Here is a 27,083-nt window from a genome sequence, read left to right as displayed (position 1 = left end):
ATGGGGTCAAAGGTGACTCACCCATTTCCTGGGTCTGCCTCTAGGTCTCTTCTCTCCAGAGGCCAGTGCTTTCTGCAAAGCAAACACAAGACTGGTCATTAGACACAACATATAGAAAATACATCTAGAAACATATCAGAAATAAATCTAGAAAAATATCTAGAAATATATGTAGAAATATATATATATATATATATATATATATATATATATATATATAGAAAAATATCTAGAAATATACATAGAAATATATCAAGAAATAAATCTAGAAATATATATAGAAATATATCAAGAAATAAATCTAGAAATATATATAGAAACATATCAAGAAATAAATCTAGAAATACATCAAGAAATAAATCTAGAAATATATCTCATATATGATAGTTGTTATTTATTTATCCCCCTGCGGGGATAACAGATAAAACAAATACATTACCATGACATTTGACATCTTTGAAATGTAGCAGATACTTTTATCCAGAGCTACTTACAATCAGTTATACACTGTTAGAAAAAAGGCTTCCAGAACGGTTCTTTGGCTCTCCCCATAGGAGAACCCTTTGAAGAACCCTTTTGGGTTCTATGTAGAACCCTTTCCTCTCCTCCCTCCCTCCCTCCCTCCCTCCCAGCCCTCCCTCCCTCCCTCCTACCATGCTCTATATCAGAGGAGTAGCAGCAAGATAAGCAGGTATGTCAGACAGGAAGTTACATCTTGTTCCAGTCTTTGAGCTCATCCTAACACTAACAGCTTCACTGTAATCAGTCCACTATGGGCCCTGGTCAAAAGTACACTCTTAGAAAAAAATGGTTCTTCCACTGTCCCCCACATGAGAACCCTTTTTGGTTTCTGGTAGAACCCTTTTTGGTTCCAAGTAGAACTCTTTTGGGTTCCATGTAGTTGGGTTACCGCTGCACCTTCGATAACATCTGGCAAATATGTGTACGCGACCAATAACATTTTATTTGATAATTGTCTCAGACGGTAGAGCTATACGGCTTCTTCTTCTCATGCCTCTGTGACTGCCTCGTCCACCTCCTCCTCCTCCCCCTCCTCCTCCTCTACTAACTCCTCCTCCTCCTCCACCTCCTCCTCTACCACCTCCACCTCCTCCTCCCCCACCTCCTCCTCGTCATCCACCTCCCCCTCCACCTCCTCTACCCCCCCTCCTCCACCTCCTCCTCTACCTCCTCCTTTTCTACCTCCTCCTCCTCCTCCTCCTCTTCCACCTCCTCCTCCTCTTCCACGTCCTCTACCTCCCCCTCCTCCACCTCCCCCTCCACCTCCTCCTCCTCCCCCTCCTCCTCTTCCACCTCCTCCCCCTCCTCCACCTCCCCCTCCTTCTCTTCCACCTCCCCTCCTCCTCCTCTACATCCTCCTCTTCCTCCTCCTCCTCCTCCTCCTCCTCCACCTCTACCTCCCCCTCCTCCTCCTCCCTCCTCCTCCTCCACCTCCACCAGAGAGCCAAGAGCCCTGTCCCAGGTTCCAGGGGAATTCTAGCCTAGGTATCCCTTACCCAACCAAACAGGAATGCACGGTAAATATAGTGTGGCTTTGTGATGTTAACTGAGTCAACCTGAGTGTAGTGATGACTGGGTGGAAAACTATGCTATGTTGTACTTATCAGGAAAGGCATTGATGAATGGCCAACGCAATTTCCCTTGAAGGCCTCCATTATCAGCCAAATAATGATCATTTTGTGAAAAAACTCCAATTCAGACAGGCCCACCGGGCTAAAGATGGGCCATCAACTCTTACTGCCCTATGACCAGTCCTCCCCTGTCTCAGAGAGATCCCCTCTGCAGGTGGCTCGTCTCCCAGCCTCATCTCTCTGCTGAGATTATCTCTTATCTGCCAAACACACACACACCCTTATCTGCCAAACATCCCCTCTACTACCCCTACTGCTCTGGAGGTTACTAGCCTATCAGTCACCAAACGTCAAAGCACAGACTAGAGCCGACTACATCTCAACAAACCAACAAGCCTAAAGGACTAAAAGCTAGTGAGATGATGATTCGCACAATAACACATTTATGTTGACATTTTCTCCTCAGGGACGTTTTCAACCTGTGTCTGTAGACGAGCTCGAATTTTCTACATTCCACCCTTATTCCCATGGTGTGCTGCAGACAGACACACAGACGAGATGCCCCCAGACAGACACACAGACGAGATGCCCCAGACAGACAGACAGACGAGATGCCCCCAGACAGACACACAGACGAGATGCCCCCAGACAGACACACAGACGAGATGCCCCAGACAGACACACAGACGAGATGCCCCCAGACAGACAGACACACAGACGAGATGCCCCAGACAGACACACAGACGAGATGCCCCCAGACAGACACACAGACGAGATGCCCCCAAACAGACACACAGACGAGATGCCCCCAGACAGACACACAGACGAGATGCCCCCAGACAGACAGACAGACGAGATGCCCCCAGACAGACACACAGACGAGATGCCCCCAGACAGACACACAGACGAGATGCCCCCAGACAGACACACAGACGAGATGCCCCCAGACAGACACACAGACGAGATGCCCCCAGACAGACACACAGACGAGATGCCCCCAGACAGGGTCCGTGTCTCAAATTACACCCTACTCCCTAATTAGTGCACTACTTTTGACCAGAGGCATTTGGACACAAACCATGTTTACAGCAGGGATTAAGTCAGACTGGAACTTGGCTGGTAAACGTACAGCCTTCTGTCGTATTGTTAGACAACTTGGCTGGTTAACAGTCTTCTGTCGTATTGTTAGATAACTTGACTGGTTAACAGTCTGTCGTATTGTTAGACAACTTGACTGGTTAACAGTCTTCTGTCGTATTGTTAGACAACTTGACTGGTTAACAGTCTGTCGTATTGTTAGACAACTTGACTGGTTAACAGTCTTCTGTCGTATTGTGAGACAACTTGACTGGTTAACAGTCTTCTGTCGTATTGTTAGACAACTTGACTGGTTAACAGTCTTCTGTCGTATTGTTAGACAACTTGACTGGTTAACAGTCTGTCGTATTGTTAGACAACTTGACTGGTTAACAGTCTTCTGTCGTATTGTTAGACAACTTGACTGGTTAACAGTCTTCTGTCGTATTGTTAGACAACTTGACTGGTTAACAGTCTGTCGTATTGTTAGACAACTTGACTGGTTAACAGTCTTCTGTCGTATTGTGAGACAACTTGACTGGTTAACAGTCTGTCGTATTGTTAGACAACTTGACTGGTTAACAGTCTTCTGTCGTATTGTTAGACAACTTGACTGGTTAACAGTCTTCTGTCGTATTGTTAGATAACTTGACTGGTTAACAACCTGTCGTATTGTTAGATAACTTGACTGGTTAACAGCCTTCTGTCGTATTGTTAGACAACTTGACTGGTTAACAGTCTTCTGTCGTATTGTTAGACAACTTGACTGGTTAACAGTCTGTCGTATTGTTAGACAACTTGACTGGTTAACAACCTGTCGTATTGTTAGATAACTTGACTGGTTAACAACCTGTCGTATTGTTAGATAACTTGACTGGTTAACAGCCTTCTGTCGTATTGTGAGACAACTTGACTGGTTAACAGTCTTCTGTCGTATTGTTAGACAACTTGACTGGTTAACAGTCTTCTGTCGTATTGTTAGACAACTTGACTGGTTAACAGTCTGTCGTATTGTTAGACAACTTGACTGGTTAACAGTCTTCTGTCGTATTGTTAGACAACTTGACTGGTTAACAGTCTGTCGTATTGTTAGACAACTTGACTGGTTAACAGTCTTCTGTCGTATTGTTAGACAACTTGACTGGTTAACAGTCTGTCGTATTGTTAGATAACTTGACTGGTTAACAGTCTTCTGTCGTATTGTGAGACAACTTGACTGGTTAACAGTCTTCTGTCGTATTGTTAGATAACTTGACTGGTTAACAGTCTGTCGTATTGTTAGACAACTTGACTGGTTAACAGTCTGTCGTATTGTTAGACAACTTGACTGGTTAACAGTCTTCTGTCGTATTGTGAGACAACTTGACTGGTTAACAGCCTTCTGTCGTATTGTTAGATAACTTGACTGGTTAACAGTCTTCTGTCGTATTGTGAGACAACTTGACTGGTTAACAGCCTTCTGTCGTATTGTTAGACAACTTGACTGGTTAACAGTCTTCTGTCGTATTGTTAGACAACTTGACTGGTTAACAGTCTTCTGTCGTATTGTTAGATAACTTGACTGGTTAACAGTCTGTCGTATTGTTAGACAACTTGACTGGTTAACAGTCTTCTGTCGTATTGTGAGACAACTTGACTGGTTAACAGTCTTCTGTCGTATTGTTAGATAACTTGACTGGTTAACAGTCTTCTGTCGTATTGTTAGACAACTTGACTGGTTAACAGTCTTCTGTCGTATTGTTAGATAACTTGACTGGTTAACAGTCTGTCGTATTGTTAGACAACTTGACTGGTTAACAGTCTTCTGTCGTATTGTGAGACAACTTGACTGGTTAACAGTCTTCTGTCGTATTGTGAGACAACTTGACTGGTTAACAGTCTTCTGTCGTATTGTGAGACAACTTGACTGGTTAACAGTCTTCTGTCGTATTGTGAGACAACTTGACTGGTTAACAGTCTTCTGTCGTATTGTTAGATAACTTGACTGGTTAACAGTCTTCTGTCGTATTGTTAGACAACTTGACTGGTTAACAACCTTCTGTCGTATTGTTAGACAACTTGACTGGTTAACAGCCTTCTGTCGTATTGTTAGATAACTTGACTGGTTAACAGCCTTCTGTCGTATTGTTAGACAACTTGACTGGTTAACAGTCTTCTGTCGTATTGTTAGATAACTTGACTGGTTAACAACCTTCTGTCGTATTGTTAGACAACTTGACTGGTTAACAGCCTTCTGTCGTATTGTGAGACAACTTGACTGGTTAACAACCTGTCGTATTGTTAGACAACTTGACTGGTTAACAGCCTTCTGTCGTATTGTTAGACAACTTGACTGGTTAACAGTCTGTCGTATTGTGAGACAACTTGACTGGTTAACAGTCTTCTGTCGTATTGTTAGATAACTTGACTGGTTAACAGTCTTCTGTCGTATTGTTAGACAACTTGACTGGTTAACAGCATTCTGTCGTATTGTGAGACAACTTGACTGGTTAACAGTCTGTCGTATTGTGAGACAACTTGGTATTGTAATCATTACCAGCAACTAAATATAAACATTACCAGCACCTAAATATAAACATTACCAGCACCTAAATATAAACATTACCAGCAACTAAATATAAACATTACCAGCACCTAAATATAAACATTACCAGCACCTAAATATAAACATTACCAGCAACTAAATATAAACATTACCAGCAACTAAATATAAACATTACCAGCACCTAAATATAAACATTACCAGCAACTAAATATAAACATTACCAGCACCTAAATATAAACATTACCAGCACCTAAATATAAACATTACCAACCCCTAAATATAAACATTACCAACCCCTAAATATAAACATTACCAGCACCTAAATATAAACATTACCAGCAACTAAATATAAACATTACCAGCACCTAAATATAAACATTACCAGCACCTAAATATAAACATTACCAACCCCTAAATATAAACATTACCAACCCCTAAATATAAACATTACCATCACCTAAATATAAACATTACCAGCACCTAAATATAAACATTACCAGCACCTAAATATAACCAGTACCAGCACCTAAATATAAACATTACCAGCACCTAAATATAAACATTACCAGCACCTAAATATAAACATTACCAGCACCTAAATATAAACATTACCAGCACCCCAAGTTGAGTACCAGCACTTATTTCAGTCCACTTCAAGCATTGCTGCTCACCACCACTACAGCCAATCAGTGTTCTTTAACCCAGTTGTATGATTGCATTTTGATGAGGGGATTTAATGGTCTGCAACACAACACCCTCACAGTGTTTTAATTTAATGGTCTGTAACACAACACCCTCACAGTGTTTTAATTTAATGGTCTGCAACACAACACCCTCACAGTGTTTTAATTTAATGGTCTGCAACACAACACCCTCACAGTGTTTTAATTTAATGGTCTGTAACACAACACCCTCACAGTGTTTTAATTTAATGGTCTGCAACACAACACCCTCACAGTGTTTTAATTTAATGGTCTGCAACACAACACCCTCACAGTGTTTTAATTTAATGGTCTGTAACACAACACCCTCACAGTGTTTTAATTTAATGGTCTGTAACACAACACCCTCACAGTGTTTTAATTTAATGGTCTGCAACACAACACCCTCACAGTGTTTTAATTTAATGGTCTGCAACACAACACCCTCACAGTGTTTTAATTTAATGGTCTGTAACACAACACCCTCACAGTGTTTTAATTTAATGGTCTGTAACACAACACCCTCACAGTGTTTTAATTTAATGGTCTGTAACACAACACCCTCACAGTGTTTTAATTTAATGGTCTGCAACACAACACCCTCACAGTGTTTTAATTTAATGGTCTGCAACACAACACCCTCACAGTGTTTTAATTTAATGGTCTGTAACACAACACCCTCACAGTGTTTTAATTTAATGGTCTGTAACACAACACCCTCACAGTGTTTTAATTTAATGGTCTGTAACACAACACCCTCACAGTGTTTTAATTTAATGGTCTGTAACACAACACCTCAAAGTGTTTTAATTTAATGGTCTGTAACACAACACCCTCACAGTGTTTTAATTTAATGGTCTGCAACACAACACCCTCACAGTGTTTTAATTTAATGGTCTGCAACACAACACCCTCACAGTGTTTTCATTTAATGGTCTGTAACACAACACCCTCACAGTGTTTTCATTTAATGGTCTGTAACACAACACCCTCACAGTGTTTTCATTTAATGGTCTGTAACACAACACCCTCACAGTGTTTTCATTTAATGGTCTGCAACACAACACCCTCACAGTGTTTTAATTTAATGGTCTGTAACACAACACCCTCACAGTGTTTTAATTTAATGGTCTGTAACACAACACCTCAAAGTGTTTTAATTTAATGGTCTGTAACACAACACCCTCACAGTGTTTTAATTTAATGGTCTGCAACACAACACCCTCACAGTGTTTTAATTTAATGGTCTGCAACACAACACCCTCACAGTGTTTTAATTTAATGGTCTGTAACACAACACCCTCACAGTGTTTTAATTTAATGGTCTGTAACACAACACCCTCACAGTGTTTTAATTTAATGGTCTGTAACACAACACCCTCACAGTGTTTTAATTTAATGGTCTGTAACACAACACCTCAAAGTGTTTTAATTTAATGGTCTGTAACACAACACCCTCACAGTGTTTTAATTTAATGGTCTGCAACACAACACCCTCACAGTGTTTTAATTTAATGGTCTGCAACACAACACCCTCACAGTGTTTTCATTTAATGGTCTGTAACACAACACCCTCACAGTGTTTTCATTTAATGGTCTGTAACACAACACCCTCACAGTGTTTTCATTTAATGGTCTGTAACACAACACCCTCACAGTGTTTTCATTTAATGGTCTGTAACACAACACCCTCACAGTGTTTTCATTTAATGGTCTGTAACACAACACCCTCACAGTGTTTTCATTTAATGGTCTGTAACACAACACCCTCACAGTGTTTTCATTTAATGGTCTGTAACTCAAAACCCTCACAGTGTTTTAATTTAATGGTCTGCAACACAACACCCTCACAGTGTTTTCATTTAATGGTCTGTAACACAACACCATCACAGTGTTTTAATTTAATGGTCTGTAACACAACACCCTGACATGTTAATGACTGGAATGATTGAATGAATAACTTGGGGATACAAGACACGTTTCCACATATTCAGTGCTGTGCCAGCCAACTAGTACCTAAATACATAATGTGTGGGGATCTGATAGGACCATGTTACAACACGTTTAAACCACTAAGGCCATAATTAACACGGCACAATGCTTTGGATAGGCCAGAATCTTAGCCAATGCTAAGGCCATAATTAACACAGCACAATGCTTTGGATAGGCCAGAATCTTAGCCAATCCTAAGGCCATAATTAACATGGCACAATGCTTTGGATAGGCCAGAATCTTAACCAATCCTAAGGCCATAATTAACATGGCACAATGCTTTGGATAGGCCAGAATCTTAACCAATCCTAAGGCCATAATTAACATGGCACAATGCTTTGGATAGGCCAGAATCTTAACCAATCCTAAGGCCATAATTAACATGGCACAATGCTTTGGATAGGCCAGAATCTTAACCAATCCTAAGGCCATAATTAACACGGCACAATGCTTTGGATAGGCTAGAATCTTAGCCAATCCTAACTCTTAGTTCAAATGAAAACATCACTCACCATAATTGTTACGATTGTCCATAACTCAGGGTGCTTCCTAAAAAGGCACCCTATTCCCTATATAGTGCACTCCTTTTGACCAGAGCCCTATGGGAAGAGGGTGCAATTTGGAATTCAGTCTTAATTTATATCTGTTTTGGTTTATAAACAATGAATGACTTGACGCTTCTTTCCCAGAAAGCACATCTGTGGCACACAATCAGGTCTGGAAAGAGGGGCATACTAACAATAAGGTGCCATTTGGGACGCAGAGGTGTGTCAAAGCCCTGTACATCAAGCCCTGTACATCAAGCCCTGTATATCAAGCCCTGTATATCAAGCCCTGTACATCAAGCACCAATTGTTATGAAAACTTGAAATCGGCCCTAATTAATCGGCCTTTCCGATTAATCGGTCGACCTCTAATATCAAGGCCTGTATATCAAGCCCTGCATATCAAGCCCTGTACATCAAGCCCTGTATAACAAGCCCTGTATTTCAATCCCTGCATATCAAGCCCTGTATATCAAGCCCTGTGCATCAAGCCCTGTATATCAAGCCCTGTACACCAAGCCCTGCATTGCAAGCCCTGCATAGCAAGCCCTGCACATCAAGCCCTGTACATCAATCCCTGCATATCCAGCCCAGCATATCCAGCCCTGCATGTCAAGCCCTGTATATCCAGCCCTGTATATCCAGCCCTGTATATCAAGCCCTGCATATCAATCCCTGCATATCAATCCCTGCATATCCAGCCCTGTATCTCCAACCCTGTATATCCAGCCCTGTATATCCAGCCCTGTATATCAAGCCCTGTCTATCCAGCTCTGCATATCAAGCCCTGTATATCAAGCTCTATATATCAAGCTCTATATATCCAGCTCTGTATATCCAGCCCTGTATATCCAGCCCTGTATATCAAGCCCTGTCTATCAAGCCCTGTATATCAATCCCTGCATATCAATCCCTGCCGACCGTACACATCCTCATATCATACACATCACCTCATCTCTCAGGATGGTAGTCGGTGTGATTGATTTGAGGAACAGAAAGTGAACGTTGAAGGTGCCTGCTCAGCTCTGACTCCTTTCATCTTTTAGTAGGTGTATCTCCTTTACGTTTATCAGAACAATGCCATTTCCAGGCTTTCCTAGTCGATCGCCAAACAGTTCAGTAAAAAGGCCGATGATAAAGCCTTGCGTTCCTATTGTTTTCATTTGTTTCTCTCTGTTTGCACTAGGGGAGTTTGATTCAGCTGCCCTGCGTGCCGGGTAGTCGATCTGATCCCATTCTGAACCAATTCATGTGTCTGAAGGTACAAACTCTGCCTACCCGGCGGGCGGGCCCGGAGAGCAAATCAAGTACACCTATAGGCCTACCCCTGGCCAATCAGATAGCTCAGATGACCTGCAGCCTCTACCAGCCAACAGCTAAGCTGATAGTCGACCACAGTGTGAGACTTCAAAACTTTTAAAACCATGACTAGAGAGAGACTGTCAACGAATACAGCAAATAGCTGCTGTTTATATGAGTAAGTTCATGTTTAAAGTTATTCAGCACTGTCAACACTTTATTCAACACTTTCATAAAGCCATAAAATGGCCGCTCCCTTATCCACTCACATTACAAAGTGTATCGATAGACGTGCGTTGTCCATTTTTTAATATGGAGGAATATTTCACGTTCTCTGGTCATACGAGTAACAACATGAACTGGTGCACGAGGCCAGAAAACAATGAAGTATGACTGGAGTTTCTCCATCAGCTGGAAGACGGATGGTCAGTCAGTGGAGGGAGGAAGAACAGGGAGACGGTGCTCTCTCTTTCTCCCTCTCTCCTTCCCTCTCTCCTTCCCTCTCTCCTTCCCTCTCTCTCCTTCCCTCTCTCTCTCTTTCTCCCTCTCTCCTTCCCTCTCTCTCTCTCTTTCTCCCTCTCTCCTTCCCTCTCTCTCTCTCTCCTTCCCTCTCTCCCTCCGCTGCTGAGACTGACCATCAGATGCAGCCTCTCTGCTGCTGCTGCTCTCTCACTCTCTCTCTGTCTCTCTCTCCCTTTCTCTCTCTCTTTCTCCCTCTCTCCTTCCCTCTCTCTCTCTCTCTCTTTCTCCCTCTCTCCTTCCCTCTCTCCTTCCCTCTCTCCTTCCCTCTCTCTCTCTTTCTCCCTCTCTCCTTCCCTCTCTCTCTCTCTTTCTCCCTCTCTCCTTCCCTCTCTCTCCCTCTCTCCTTCCTCTCTCTCTCTCTTTCTCCCTCTCTCCTTTCCCTCTCTCTCTCTCTTCTCTCCCTCTCTCCTTCCCTCTCTCTCTCTCTTTCTCCCTCTCTCCTTCCCTCTCTCTCTCTCTTTCTCCCCTCTCTTCCCTTCCCTCTCTCTCTCCCTCTCTCCTTCCCTCTCTCTCTTTCTCCCTCTCTCCTCCTTCCCTCTCTCTCTCTCTCTCTTTCCCCTCTCTCCTTCCCTCTCTCCTTCCCTCTCTCCTCTCTTTCTCCCTCTCTTCCCTCCTTCCCTCTCTCTCTCTCTTTCTCCCTCTCTCCTTCCCTCTCTCTCTCTCTCTCTCTTTCTCCCTCTCTCCTTCCCTCTCTCTCCTTCCCTCTCTCTCTCTTTCTCCCTCTCTCCTTCCCTCTCTCTCTCTCTTTCTCCCTCTCTCCTTCCCTCTCTCTCTCTCTTTCTCCCTCTCTCCTTCCCTCTCTCCCTCTCTCCTTCCCTCTCTCTCTCTCTCCTTCCCTCTCTCCCTCCGCTGCTGAGACTGACCATCAGATGCAGCCTCTCTGCTGCTGCTGCTCTCTCTCTCTCTCTCTGTCTCTCTCTCCCTCCCCTCTCGCTCTCTCCTTCTTTCTCCCTCCTCCTTTCCTCTCTCTCTCTCTCTCCTTCTTCCCCTCTCTCCTCCTCTCTCCTCCTCCCCTCTTCAATCCTTCCCTCTCTCCATCTCATCCTTCCCTCTCTCTCTCTCTCTCTCTCTCTCTACCTCCGCTGCTGAGACTGACCATCAGATGCAGCCTCTCTACTGCTCTCTCTCTCTCTCTCTCTCTCTCCTTCCCTCTCTCCTTCCCTCTCTCTCTCTCTTTCTCCCTCTCTCCCTTCCCTCTCTCCCTCCGCTGCTGAGACTGACCATCAGATGCAGCCTCTCTGCTGCTCTCTCTCTCTCTCTCTCTCTCTCTCTCTCCTTCCCCTCTCCTTCCCTCTCTCCCTCCATTGCTGAGACTGACCATCAGATGCAAGCACCATCAGTCCAGTAAAAATTAAAGCTAATTCAATTTATGCCTCACAATTAATACAACAAATGAACAATTACCAGTGTGATCATATGCCTCACGTTTTGAAATATACATTTAAAATGGTCTGAGAAGAACAACATTGACATGGCAATTTAAGAATAGTCAATATGCAATTTATTGGGCCTACAGCCTACTGCACAAACCGCATTGCTACAGAACTGTTTTTAATTGGTTAATGTTGCATAGACTTATCGGAGGGCCTGTTGTCCGGGCCTCTGGCAGTCTCTATGGGGGTGCCACAGGGTTCAATTCTCGGGCCGAGTCTTTTCTCTGTAAACATCAATGATGTCGTTCTTGCTGCTGGTGATTCTCTGATCCACCTCTATGCAGACGATACTATTCTGTATACTTCTGGCCCCTCTTTGGACACTGTGTTAACAACCCTCCAGACGAGCTTCAATGCCATACAACTCTCCTTCCGTGGCCTCCAACTGCTCTTAAATGCTAGTAAAACTAAATGCATGCTCTTCAACCGATCACTGCCCACACCTGCCCGCCCGTCCAGCATCACTACTCTGGACGGTTCTGACTTAGAATATGTGGACAACTACAAATACCTAGGTGTCTGGTTAGACTGTAAACTCTCCTTCCAGACTCATATTAAGCATCGCCAATCCAAAGTTAAATCTAGAATCGGCTTCCTATTTCACAACAAAGCATCCTTCACTCATGCTGCCAAACATACCCTCGTAAAACTGACCATCCTACCGATCCTTGACTTTGGTGATGTCATTTACAAAATAGCCTCCAACACTCTACTCAGCAAATTGGATGCAGTCTATCACAGTGCCATCCGTTTTGTCACCAAAGCCCCATATACTACCCACCACTGCGACCTGTATGCTCTCGTTGGCTGACCCTCGCTTCATATTCGTCACCAAACCCACTGGCTCCAGGTCATCTATAAGTTCTGCTAGGTAAAGCCCCGCCTTATCTCAGTTCACTGGTCACCATAGCAGCACCCACCCATAGCACGCGCTCCGGCAGGTATATTTCACTGGTCACCCCCAAAGCCAATTCCTCCTTTGGCTGCCTTTCCTTCCAGTTCTCTGCTGCCAATGACTGGAACAAACTGCAAAAATCACTGAAGCTGGAGACTCATATCTCCCTCACTAGCTTTAAGCACCTGCTGTCAGAGCAGCTCATAGATCACTGCACCTGTACATAGCCCATCTGTAAATAGCCCATCCAACTACCTCATCCCCATACTGTTATTTATTTTATTTATCTTGCTCCTTTACACCCCAGTTGCTCTACTCGCACACTCATCTACTGCACATCTATCACTCCAGTGTTTAATTGCTATATTGTAATTATTTCGCCACTATAGCCTATTTATTGCCTTACCTCCCTTATCCTACCTCATTAGCACACACTGTATATAGACTTTTTTTGCGTTCGGCGGTCGACGTCACCGGCCTTCTAGCCATCGCCGATCAACTTTTCATTTTCCATTTGTTTTGTCTTTGTCTTACACACCCGGTTTCAATCCCCCAATTACTTGTTCATTATTTAACCCTCTGTTCCCCCATGTTTGTTTGTGAGTGATTGTTTGTATGTAAGACGGTCCGTTATGTGGGCTAGTTTATTGTATTATATTTGTCTATTTTGAGTAAATGACGTTTATTTACTCATATCTGCTGTCCTGCGCCTGACTCCTCTACACAAGCTACACACAGACCTCATTACAGCAGTTGTAAATGAGAACTTGTTCTCAACTAGCCTACCTGGTTAAAGAAAGGTGAAATAAAATAAATAAATAAAATTATGTTTTTTTAAGTCATGTTCATAAAAAAATCTCAGCGGTAGATCATCGGCTTGCGTTTTGACTCAAAGTGATCTGGGCTCAGAAAAATGTTGGTGACCACTGCTGCCTGTTGGCTCATAGAAGGAAGCTGCTGAAATGGGAGTCTAGATTTGGACGTGTTGTCATTGCATTGACAATAATCTGCCAAATACATGAGTCATCCTATTGTTGTTTTACAAAACAACGTTTACAATGCCAGGAACGTGGGTTTAATTCCTGCTGGGGCCACCCATAGGACAACGGTTTAATTCCTGCTGGGGCCACCCATAGGAAAAGGGTTGAATTCCTGCTGGGGCCACCCATAGGACAACGGTTTAATTCCTGCTGGGGCCACCCATAGGACAACAGTTTAATTCCTGCTGGGGCCACCCATAGGACAACGGTTTAATTCCTGCTGGGGCCACCCATAGGACAACAGTTTAATTCCTGCTGGGGCCACCCATAGGACAACAGTTTAATTCCTGCTGGGGCCACCCATAGGACAACGGTTTAATTCCTGCTGGGGCCACCCATAGGACAACGGTTTAATTCCTGCTGGGGCCACCCATAGGACAATGGTTTAATTCCTATATACAATAGCACTGTGTCCCTGCATGTGTGTCAGGGTTAGGTGTTGAGGTGTGTGTGTGTGTGTGTGTGTGTGTGTGTGTGTGTGTGTGCGTGCGTGCGTGCGTGCGTGTGTGTGTGTTAATTAAAGTTCAGTAGCATGGTTCTCACCCTGGCGGCTGCCTTGGAGGGGCATTTGTTCTTGCTGCCTCTGGGACGACCCCTTGGTCGTTTAGGGACGGGCTCTCCAGTAGGTTCCTACGGGCAGACAGACAGTCAGTCAGACAGACATAGAAACAGTCAGACAGACAGAGAGACCGTCAGACAGACAGTCAGACAGACATAGAAACAGTCAGACAGACAGAGAGACCGTCAGACAGAGAGACAGTCAGACAGAGAGACAGTCCGACAGACAGACATGGAGACAGTCAGACAGACAGTCAGACAGACAAACAGACAGAGAGACAGTCAGACAGACATAGAGACAGTTAGACAGAAAGTCAGACAGACAGACATGGAGACAGTCAGACTGACATAGAGACTGTCAGACAGACAGACAGACAGTCAGACAGACATAGAGACAGTCAGTCAGACAGTCAGACCGTCAGAGAGACAGTCAGACAGACATAGGGACAGTCAGAGAGACATAGAGACAGTCAGACAGACAGTCAGACAGACATAGAAACAGTCAGACAGACATAGAGACAGTCAGACAGGCAGAGAGATAGACAGTCAAACAGACATAGAGACAGTTAGACAGAAAGACAGACATAGAGACAGTGAGACAGTTAGACAGACATAGAGACAGTCAGACATAGAGACAGTCAGACAGACAGCAAGACAGTCAGACAGAAAATGAGACAGTCAGAGAGTCAGACAGTCAGTGAGACAGACAGGGGGAGAAACAAGGTGAACATGAACATGGGGCTGAGCGTAGATTAGAGAACTGAGGACAGGAAACATAGGCTGTGTCCCAAATTGCATCCTATTCCATTTATTACACAAAGCTATGGCCCAATAACCACCTCTCCTCCCCCCTCCCTTCCCCACTCTCTCTCTCCTAAAGGAAAATGTCCCTTCCAACAATGTGACCATTTACTGGTGGTCTCTAAGTCTGTCTACTGGTGGTCTCTTGGTCTGTCTACTGGTGGTCTCTTGGTCTGTCTACTGGTGGTCTCTTAGTCTGTCTACCATTAACTGGTGGTCTCTTAGTCTGTCTACTGGTGGTCTCTAGTCTGTCTACCATTTACTGGTGGTCTCTTGGTCTGTCTACTGGTGGTCTCTTAGTCTGTCTACTGGTGGTCTCTTAGTCTGTCTACCATTAACTGGTGGTCTCTTGGTCTGTCTACTGGTGGTCTCTTAGTCTGTCTACCATTTACTGGTGGTCTCTTAGTCTGTCTACTGGTGGTCTCTTAGTCTGTCTACCATTAACTGGTGGTCTCTTAGTCTGTCTACTGGTGGTCTCTTAGTCTGTCTACCATTTACTGGTGGTCTCTTAGTCTGTCTACCATTTACTGGTGGTCTCTTAGTCTGTCTACCATTTACTGGTGGTCTCTTAGTCTGTCTACTGGTGGTCTCTTGGTCTGTCTACTGGTGGTCTCTTAGTCTGTCTACTGGTGGTCTCTTAGTCTGTCTACTGGTGGTCTCTTAGTCTGTCTACCATTTACTGGTGGTCTCTAGTCTGTCTACCATTTACTGGTGGTCTCTTAGTCTGTCTACCATTTACTGGTGGTCTCTAAGTCTGTCTACTGGTGGTCTCTTGGTCTGTCTACTGGTGGTCTCTTAGTCTGTCTACTGGTGGTCTCTTAGTCTGTCTACCATTTACTGGTGGTCTCTAGTCTGTCTACGATTTACTGGTGGTCTCTAAGTCTGTCTACCATTTACTGGTCTGTCTACTGGTGGTCTCTAAGTCTGTCTACTGGTGGTCTCTAAGTCTGTTTACTGGTGGTCTCTTAGTCTGTCTACCATTTACTGGTGGTCTCTAGTCTGTCTACCATTTACTGGTGGTCTCTTAGTCTGTCTACTGGTGGTCTCTTAGTCTGTCCACTGGTGGTCTCTTAGTCTGTCTACCATTTACTGGTGGTCTCTAAGTCTGTCTACCATTTACTGGTGGTCTCTAAGTCTGTCTACCATTTACTGGTGGTCTCTTAGTCTGTCTACTGGTGGTCTCTTAGTCTGTCTACTGGTGGTCTCTTGGTCTGTCTACCATTTACTGGTGGTCTCTTAGTCTGTTTACTGGTGGTCTCTTAGTCTGTCTACCATTTACTGGTGGTCTCTAGTCTGTCTACCATTTACTGGTGGTCTCTTAGTCTGTCTACTGGTGGTCTCTTGGTCTGTCTACCATTTACTGGTGGTCTCTAAGTCTGTCTACCATTTACTGGTGGTCTCTAAGTCTGTCTACCATTTACTGGTGGTCTCTAGACTGTCTACTGGTGGTCTCTCTGTCTACCATGTGTGTGAGAGCGAGACAGAGAGTTGTTTCTGCATTAAAAAAACGAAATCTGAATCTGTCCTGATACCTGTAGAGAACCATTCACACTGACCTGATACCTGTAGAGAACCATTCACACTGACCTGATACCTGTAGAGAACCATTCACACAGACCTGATACCTGTAGAGAACCATTCACACAGACCTGATACCTGTAGAGAACCATTCACACTGACCTGATACCTGTAGAGAACCATTCACACAGACCTGATACCTGTAGAGAACCACCTGATACCTGTAAAGAACCATTCACACAGACCTGATACCTGTAGAGAACCATTCACACTGACCTGATACCTGTAGAGAACCATTCACACTGACCTGATACCTGTAGAGAACCATTCACACTGACCTGATACCTGTAGAGAACCATTCACACTGACCTGATACCTTCAGAGAACCATTCACACTGACCTGATACCTGTAGAGAACCATTCACACTGACCTGATACCTGTAGAGAACCATTCACACTGACCTGATACCTGTAGAGAACCATTACACACTGACCTGATACCTGTAAGAACCATTCACACTGACCTGATACCTGTAGAGAACCATTCACACTGACCTGATACCTGTAGAGAACCATCACACCTGAACTGATACCTGTAGAGAAACCATTCACACAGACCTGATACCTGAGAGAACCATTCCTGACCTACCTTAGAAACGCACTGATACCTGTAGAGAACCATTCACACTGACCTGATACCTGTAGAGAACCACCTGATACCTGTAGAGAACCATTCACACAGACCTGATACCTGTAGAGAACCACCTGATACCTGTAGAGAACCATTCACACAGACCTGATACCTGTAGAGAACCACCTGATACCTGTAGAGAACCATTCACACAGACCTGATACCTGTAGAGAACCACCTGATACCTGTAGAGAACCATTCACACAGACCTGATACCTGTAGAGAACCACCTGATACCTGTAGAGAACCATTCACACTGACCTGATACCTGTAGAGAACCATTCACACTGACCTGATACCTGTAGAGAACCATTCACACAGACCTGATACCTGTAGAGAACCATTCACACTGTCCTGATACCTGTAGAGAACCATTCACACAGACCTGATACCTGTAGAGAACCATTCACACTGACCTGATACCTGTAGAGAACCATTCACACTGACCTGTAGAGAACCATTCACACAGACCTGATACCTGTATAGAAACCATTCACACAGACCTGATACCTGTAGAGAACCATTCACACAGGACCTGATACCTGTAGAGAACCATTCACACAGACCTGATACCTGCAGAGAACCATTCACACTGACCTGATACCTGTAGAGAACCATTCACACAGACCTGATACCTGTAGAGAACCATTCACACAGACCTGATACCTGCAGAGAACCATTCACACTGACCTGATACCTGTAGAGAACCATTCACACAGACCTGATACCTGTAGAGAACCATTCACACAGACCTGATACCTGTAGAGAACCATTCACACTGACCTGATACCTGTAGAGAACCATTCACACTGACCTGATACCTTAGAGAACCATTCACACCGACCTGATACCTGTAGAGAACCATTCACACAGACCTGATACCTGTAGAGAACCATTCACACTGACCTGATACCTGTAGAGAACCATTCACACTGACCTGATACCTGTAGAGAACCACCTGATACCTGTAGAAAACTATTCACACAGACCTGATACCTGTAGAGAACCATTCACACTGACCTGATACCTGTAGAGAACCATTCACACTGACCTGATACCTGTAGAGAACCACCTGATACCTGTAGAAAACCATTCACACAGACCTGATACCTGTAGAGAACCATTCACACTGACCTGACCTGTAGAGAACCATTCACACTGTCCTGATACCTGTAGAGAACCACACTGATACCTGTAGAAACCATTCACACAGACCTGATACCTGTAGAGCCATTCACACGACCTGATACCTGTAGAGAACCATTCACACGACCTGATACCTGTAGAGAACCATTCACACTGACCTGATACCTGTAGAGAACCATTCACACAGACCTGATACCTGTAGAGAACCATTCCACAGACCTGATACCTGTAGAGAACCATTCACACAGACCTGATACCTGTAGAGAACCATTCACACTGACCTGATACCTGTAGAGAACCATTCACACTGACCTGATACCTGTAGAGAACCATTCACACAGACCTGATACCTGTAGAGAACCATTCACACTGACCTGATACCTGTAGAGAACCATTCACACAGACCTGATACCTGTAGAGAACAATTCACACTGACCTGATACCTGTAGAGAACCATTCACACTGACCTGATACCTGTAGAGAACCACCTGATACCTGTAGAAAACCATTCACACAGACCTGATACCTGTAGAGAACCATTCACACTGACCTGATACCTGTAGAGAACCATTCACACTGTCCTGATACCTGTAGAGAACCATTCACACTGACCTGATACCTGTAGAGAACCATTCACACAGACCTGATACCTGTAGAGAACCATTCACACAGACCTGATACCTGTAGAGAACCATTCACACAGACCTGATACCTGTAGAGAACCATTCACACTGACCTGATACCTGTAGAGAACCATTCACACTGACCTGATACCTGTAGAGAACCATTCACACAGACCTGATACCTGTAGAGAACCATTCACACTGACCTGATACCTGTAGAGAACCATTCACACCTAGACCCTGATACCTGTAGAGAACAATTCACCTGACTACCTGACCTGATACCTGTAGAGAACCATTCACACTGACCTGATACCTGTAGAGAACCATTCACACAGACCTGATACCTGTAGAGAACCATTCACACAGACCTGATACCTGTAGAGAACCACCTGATACCTGTAGAGAACCATTCACACACACCTGATACCTGTAGAGAACCATTCACACTGACCTGATACCTGTAGAGAACCATTCACACTGACCTGATACCTGTAGAGAACCATTCACACTGACCTGATACCTGTAGAGAACCATTCACACTGACCTGATACCTGTAGAGAACCATTCACACTGACCTGATACCTGTAGAGAACCATTCACACTGACCTGATACCTGTAGAGAACCACCTGATACCTGTAGAGAGCCATTCACACAGACCTGATACCTGTAGAGAACCATTCACACTGACCTGATACCTGTAGAGAACCATTCACACTGACCTGATACCTTCAGAGAACCATTCACACTGACCTGATACCTTCAGAGAACCATTCACACTGACCTGATACCTGTAGAGAACCATTCACACAGACCTGATACCTGTAGAGAACCATTCACACTGACCTGATACCTGTAGAGAACCATTCACACTGACCTGATACCTGTAGAGAACCATTCACACTGACCTGATACCTTCAGAGAACCATTCACACTGACCTGATACCTGTAGAGAACCATTCACACAGACCTGATACCTGTAGAGAACCATTCACACAGACCTGATACCTGTAGAGAACCATTCACACAGACCTGATACCTGTAGAGAACCATTCACACAGACCTGATACCTGTAGAGAACCATTCACACTGTCCTGATACCTGTAGAGAACCATTCACACTGACCTGATACCTGTAGAGAACCACCTGATACCTGTAGCGAACCATTCACACTGACCTGATACCTGTAGCGAACCATTCACACTGACCTGATACCTGTAGAGAACCATTCACACTGACCTGATACCTGTAGAGAACCATTCACACTGACCTGATACCTGTTTTCTGGTTATAGGTTCTGTGAAAATGCAGGAATCATGACTAGGTATTTTAGTGGTTATTAATTGACTGGTTTTTTTAACCCCCATACCCCTTTCAGATAACAGCTGCTGTACAGAAGCTGACATGGTAAATTACTGGGATATTTGTCTGGGTATGAAAGGGGTATGTAACGCCAAACTGTTATGCTTTGGTCACCAGTTGCTGTTTTTGCATTTAAAAAAAAAAAAACGTCATGTGTTTTATGAATGTTGATGTGAGTCACATTACGACTTCCTTTAGGCACTGAATCATATCCTTTATTAACAGTAAACACATCTACATGAAGACTTTAAATACATATCTGGTGTTAGAGGATGTGTGAGTCAACTTGATGGAATATCTTCTAATGAACATCACCTAGCTATAAGATCACTAGGCATGGTCAATCAAAACATAGCCTGAATAGGTCCCTACACAGGGACAGGGTATGTATAGCCTGAATAGGTCCCTACACAGGGACAGCGTGTGTATAACCTGAATAGGTCCCTACACAGGGACAGGGTGTGTATAGCCTGAATAGGTCCCTACACAGGGACAGCGTGTGTATAGCCTGAATAGGTCCCTACACAGGGACAGCGTGTGTATAGCCTGAATAGGTCCCTACACAGGGACAGCGTGTGTATAACCTGAATAGGTCCCTACACAGGGACAGCGTGTGTATAACCTGAATAGGTCCCTACACAGGGACAGCGTGTGTATAGCCTGAATAGGTCCCTACACAGGGACAGCGTGTGTATAGCCTGAATAGGTCCCTACACAGGGACAGCGTGTGTATAGCCTGTCTGTCTCCAATCAATGCTTCACAAATAAACAACAACAAGTCATATCAAATACAAACCAAACTGTTGAGTCGTTCACGGCAAAGTTATATTGAAGGAAATGTGTTACAAAGTAAATGACTGTGGAGCAGCTATGCATAGGCTCAACCTATAGCCGAGATTTACTGGCGAAGCGAAGGGGATAAAACATCCTTACGGTCTAAATCATTTCTAAAATAGAAACAGCCGTTACAATTTCACACAATTATATTATTCCCTGTATATTTAAAATACATGGAATTGTATAGTTCTGCGATCCTATATGTTGTTGAATCGTGAAGGTAAACGCCGACGGTTCGATGGGCTTATCTACAACGACTGAGTCCTCTCTACTTACAATCATTACCAACCTTAACCTCCTAAGAACCGCATTTCAAAACAAACCGAAACCGTTTTGTAAAACAGTAACAACAACATGCCATGTTTTACTGTCTCTGCACATCGGTTTGATTGTTCCAAGTTTTGCGTTAACAACATCGGTACAGCGCTGCAAGCTGCATCCGGACAGAGTTGCCTATCCCCAAAGCGCAATGGGAACACACACACACTAGCATAGTAGCAACTGCATATATGTCTGACATGTATGTTAAACTACATCGGATAAGTAAATACATTAAGACCGACCTTAACAGGCTTCCTCGGTCTTCCCGGTCTGCGCTTGGCCGGAGCCTCTGCAGCCGCCGCTGGCTCCTGCTCCTGGGTCCCGGTCCCTGAACTCTCCCCGGCTTCTTCACCGCGTGCACTCATTGTGACTTTGTACCAAAATAGTAATCTCTCCTGCAGCAGTTTCTAGTCTACTGTACTACTACACACGGTCAGCCTGGAGCCTATCCTGCCCTGCCTGCCTGCCTGCCTGCACACCAACCGACCACACCGCCAGCCACCGGACGTCCTGGTGCACGAGTTTCAGAGGGGGAATCCTCTTGTTGTAAACTAATGCACGAATCAACCGGTGTGTAGGCTATCAAAATGAATCGGAATAAGTTGGTGCTACTGAAAAGAAAAAACAAAATAAATAAAAAACGCCCGAGGGAGATGTTGCTTGAGTGTATTATGAACAGCACGTGCTGCCCACTTCGGTATTTGGCTCAGTTTAAAAAAAACTCCCCGTCTCCCCTTTCTGTGGAAGTGGGTGGGGGGTGGCTTTGGTGATAAAATAAGCCCGTGATCGATTGGAATTTCAGCTCCTGTCGTTACAAATGAGCGGGAGAACTATTGAATTGAAATGGTGACAGCTGCCGCACTGTCAAATCCACGTGTCACGATTTGACTGACAAATAACAATAATTAGACTTTTATACCCTAGGCTATATGGCCGGGGCAAGAGTTTTTTTTTGTTTTTTTACATGGATTGGCAAGACTACAAAAAACAGAGGGCATTATAAATGCATCTCCACAGCCCACACGAAACCAGCCTACTCACTGAATGAGAATGAGGTAAAAAAAAAAATATAAAAAAAAAACTAAGAGAAAGATGGGAAGAAAGCACCTTTCCTGTGGGGGGATAATGGAGGAGAGGAGGAGGGGAGGAGGGGAGGAGGGAGGCACCACAAAACAGAAAAAAAACTGGCCCTATGCCAGAGAAAACATGAGTAATTCTGCAATGCTAAGAGGGAGACCACAGTGAGACAAAGTCACGTGTCCAGCAGCACCATTCATGTAACTGGCATAGGTCCAATCAGAGAGGGGAGAGCAGTGGAGCTCCAGGCAGAGAGGGGAGAGCAGTGCAGCTCCAGGCAGAGAGGGGAGAGCAGTGCAGCTCCAGGCAGAGAGGGGAGAGCAGTGCAGCTCCAGGCAGACAGGGGAGAGCAGTGCTGCTCCAGGCAGAGAGGGGAGAGCAGTGCAGCTCCAGGCAGAGAGGGGAGAGCAGTGCAGCTCCAGGCAGAGAGGGGAGAGCAGTGCAGCTCCAGGCAGACAGGGGAGAGCAGTGCTGCTCCAGGCAGAGAGGGGAGAGCAGTGCAGCTCCAGGCAGAGAGGGGAGAGCAGTGCAGCTCCAGGCAGACAGGGGAGAGCAGTGCTGCTCCAGGCAGAGAGGGGAGAGCAGTGCAGCTCCAGGCAGAGAGGGGAGAGCAGTGCAGCTCCAGGCAGAGAGGGGAGAGCAGTGCTGCTCCAGGGAGATAGGGGAGAGCAGTGCAGCTCCAGGCAGAAAGGGGAGAGCAGTGCAGCTCCAGGCAGAGAGGGGAGAGCAGCTCATTTCATAATAGACAGAATGAGAGTATGTATTCCTATTATGAACTCTAACCCCACCCACTATTGGAGATCGGAATCCTATCAGCTATCTGTGGCCAGGCTGTCTGTGGTCAGGCTGTCTGTGGCCAGGCTATCTGTGGCCAGGCTATCTGTGGTCAGGCATCTGATTTATCCATTAGAGATTTATCTAGGCTGCTAACCAGCAGTGGGATGGATGGTGCTAACCAGCAGTGGGATGGATGGTGCTAACCAGCAGTGGGATGGATGGTGCTAACCAGCAGTGGGATGGATGGTGCTAACCAGCAGTGGGATGCAGGGTGCTAACCAGCAGTGGGATGCAGGGTGCTAACCAGCAGTGGGATGCAGGGTGCTAACCAGCAGTGGGATGGATGTAGGGTGCTAACCAGCAGTGGGATGGATGGTGCTAACCAGCAGTGGGATGGATGTAGGGTGCTAACCAGCAGTGGGATGTAGGGTGCTAACCAGCAGTGGGATGTAGGGTGCTAACCAGCAGTGGGATGTATGCAGGTTGCTAACCAGCAGTGGGATGCAGGGTGCTAACCAGCAGTGGGATGGATGGTGCTAACCAGCAGTGGGATGCAGGGTGCTAACCAGCAGTGGGATGCAGGGTGCTAACCAGCAGTGAGATGGATGCAGGGTGCTAACCAGCAGTGGGATGCAGGGTGCTAACCAGCAGTGGGATGCAGGGTGCTAACCAGCAGTGGGATGCAGGGTGCTAACCAGCAGTGGGACGGATGCAGGGTGCTAACCAGCAGTGAGATGCAGGGTGCTAACCAGCAGTGGGATGGATGCAGGGTGCTAACCAGCAGTGAGATGCAGGGTGCTAACCAGCAGTGGGATGCAGGGTGCTAACCAGCAGTGAGATGCAGGGTGCTAACCAGCAGTGGGATGCAGGCTGCTAACCAGCAGTGGGATGCAGGTTGCTAACCAGCAGTGGGATGCAGGGTGCTAACCAGCAGTGGGATGCAGGGTGCTAACCAGCAGTGGGATGGATGCAGGGTGCTAACCAGCAGTGGGATGCAGGGTGCTAACCAGCAGTGAGATGCAGGGTGCTAACCAGCAGTGAGATGCAGGGTGCTAACCAGCAGTGGGATGCAGGGTGCAAACCAGCAGTGGGATGGATGCAGAGTGCTAACCAGCAGTGGGATGCAGGGTGCTAACCAGCAGTGAGATGCAGGGTGCTAACCAGCAGTGAGATGCAGGGTGCTAACCAGCAGTGGGATGAAGGGTGCTAACCAGCAGTGAGTTGGATGCAGAGTGCTAACCAGCAGTGGGATGCAGGGTGCTAACCAGCAGTGGGATGGATGCAGGGTGCTAACCAGCAGTGAGATGCAGGGTGCTAACCAGCAGTGGGATGGAGGGTGCTAACCAGCAGTGGGATGGATGCAGGTTGATAACCAGCAGTGAGATGCAGGGTGCTAACCAGCAGTGAGATGGATGCAGGGTGCTAACCAGCAGTGGGATACAGGGTGCTAACCAGCAGTGAGATGCAGGGTGCTAACCAGCAGTGAGATGCAGGGTGCTAACCAGCAGTGAGATGCAGGGTGCTAACCAGCAGTGGGATGAAGGGTGCTAACCAGCAGTGAGTTGGATGCAGAGTGCTAACCAGCAGTGGGATGCAGGGTGCTAACCAGCAGTGGGATGGATGCAGGGTGCTAACCAGCAGTGAGATGCAGGGTGCTAACCAGCAGTGGGATGGAGGGTGCTAACCAGCAGTGGGATGGATGCAGGTTGATAACCAGCAGTGAGATGCAGGGTGCTAACCAGCAGTGAGATGGATGCAGGGTGCTAACCAGCAGTGGGATACAGGGTGCTAACCAGCAGTGAGATGCAGGGTGCTAACCAGCAGTGAGATGCAGGGTGCTAACCAGCAGTGAGATGCAGGGTGCTAACCAGCAGTGAGATGGATGCAGGGTGCTAACCAGCAGTGGGATGGAGGGTGCTAACCAGCAGTGAGATGGATGCAGGGTGCTAACCAGCAGTGAGATGCAGGGTGCTAACCAGCAGTGAGATGGATGCAGGGTGCTAACCAGCAGTGGGATGCAGGGTGCTAACCAGCAGTGAGATGGATGCAGGGTGCTAACCAGCAGTGAGATGTAGGGTGCTAACCAGCAGTGGGATGCAGGGTGCTAACCAGCAGTGAGATGCAGGTTGCTAACCAGCAGTGGGATGGATGCAGGGTGCTAACCAGCAGTGAGATGGATGCAGGGTGCTAACCAGCAGTGGGATGCAGGGTGCTAACCAGCAGTGAGATGGATGCAGGGTGCTAACCAGCAGTGGGATGGATGCAGACTGCTAACCAGCAGTGGGATGGATGCAGACTGCTAACCAGCAGTGGGATGGATGCAGGGTGCTAACCAGCAGTGGGATGGATGCAGGGTGCTAACCAGCAGTGGGATGCAGGGTGCTAACCAGCAGTGGGATGCAGGGTGCTAACCAGCAGTGGGATGCATGCTGCTATGCTGCTGGAATGAATGTGCCAAAACCTACAGAAAATGGCAGCGAAAGCCAGGGAACATAAGGCCAGGGAACATAACTAAAGGCCAGGGAACATAACTAAAGGCCAGGGAACATAACTAAAGGCCAGGGAACATAACTAAAGGCCAGGGAACATAACTAAAGGCATGGGAACATAACTAAAAGCCAGGGAACATAACTAAAGGCCAGGGAACATAACTAAAGGCCAGGGAACATAACTAAAGGCCAGGGAACGTAACTAAAGGCCAGGGAACATAACTAAAGGCCAGGGAACATAAGACCAGGGAACATAACTAAAGGCCAGGGAACGTAACTAAAGGCCAGGGAACATAACTAAAGGCCAGGGAACATAACTAAAGTACAGGGAACATAACTAAAGGCCAGGGAACGTAACTAAAGATCAGGGAACATAACTAAAGGCCAGGGAACATAACTAAAGGCCAGGGAACATAACTAAAGGCCAGGGAACATAACTAAAGGCCAGGGAACGTAACTAAAGACCAGGGAACATAACTAAAGGCCAGGGAACATAACTAAAGGCCAGGGAACATAACTAAAGGCCAGTGAACGTAACTAAAGGCCAGGGAACATAACTAAAGGCCAGGGAACATAACTAAAGGCCAGGGAACATAACTAAAGTCCAGGGAACATAACTAAAGGCCAGGGAACATAACTAAAGGCCAGGGAACATAACTAAAGGCCAGGGAACATAACTAAAGGCCAGGGAACATAACTAAAGGCCAGGGAACGTAACTAAAGGCCAGGGAACATAACTAAAGGCCAGTGAACGTAACTAAAGGCCAGGGAACATAACTAAAGGCCAGGGAACATAACTAAAGGCCAGGGAACATAACTAAAGGCCAGGGAACATAACTAAAGGCCAGGGAACATAACTAAAGACCAGGGAACATAACTAAAGCCCAGGGAACGTATCTTAAGGCCAGGGAACGTAACTAAAGGCCAGGGAACATAACTAAAGGCCAGGGAACATAACTAAAGGCCAGGGAACATAACTAAAGGCCAGGGAACGTAACTAAAGGCCAGGGAACATAACTAAAGGCCAGTGAACGTAACTAAAGGCCAGGGAACATAACTAAAGGCCAGGGAACATAACTAAAGGCCAGGGAACGTAACTAAAGGCCAGGGAACATAACTAAAGGCCAGGGAACATAACTAAAGACCAGGGAACATAACTAAAGCCCAGGGAACGTATCTTAAGGCCAGGGAACGTAACTAAAGGCCAGGGAACATAAGGCCAGGGACCGTAACTTAAGGCC

At 45.8% G+C, this 27,083-nt stretch overlaps 1 protein-coding gene across 1 annotated transcript; it reads right to left on the bottom strand.

Moving 5' to 3' along the window:
* On the bottom strand, positions 1-22,312 carry LOC115183159 (high mobility group protein HMGI-C-like). The gene is made up of 3 exons (XM_029744489.1): positions 21,742-22,312; positions 14,185-14,271; positions 1-72 (listed from the first exon to the last, which is right to left on the bottom strand). The coding sequence occupies exons 1-3, from the start codon at positions 21,862-21,864 to the stop codon at positions 7-9; spliced, it is 276 nt and encodes a 91-aa protein (XP_029600349.1). The 5' UTR covers positions 21,865-22,312; the 3' UTR covers positions 1-6.
* Between the last annotated feature and the right edge of the window lie 4,771 nt (positions 22,313-27,083).

The sequence above is a fragment of the Salmo trutta genome, unplaced genomic scaffold, assembly GCF_901001165.1.
Source record: "Salmo trutta unplaced genomic scaffold, fSalTru1.1, whole genome shotgun sequence".
NCBI lineage: Eukaryota > Metazoa > Chordata > Actinopteri > Salmoniformes > Salmonidae > Salmo > Salmo trutta.
This window is presented reverse-complemented; position numbering and strand designations above follow the sequence as displayed.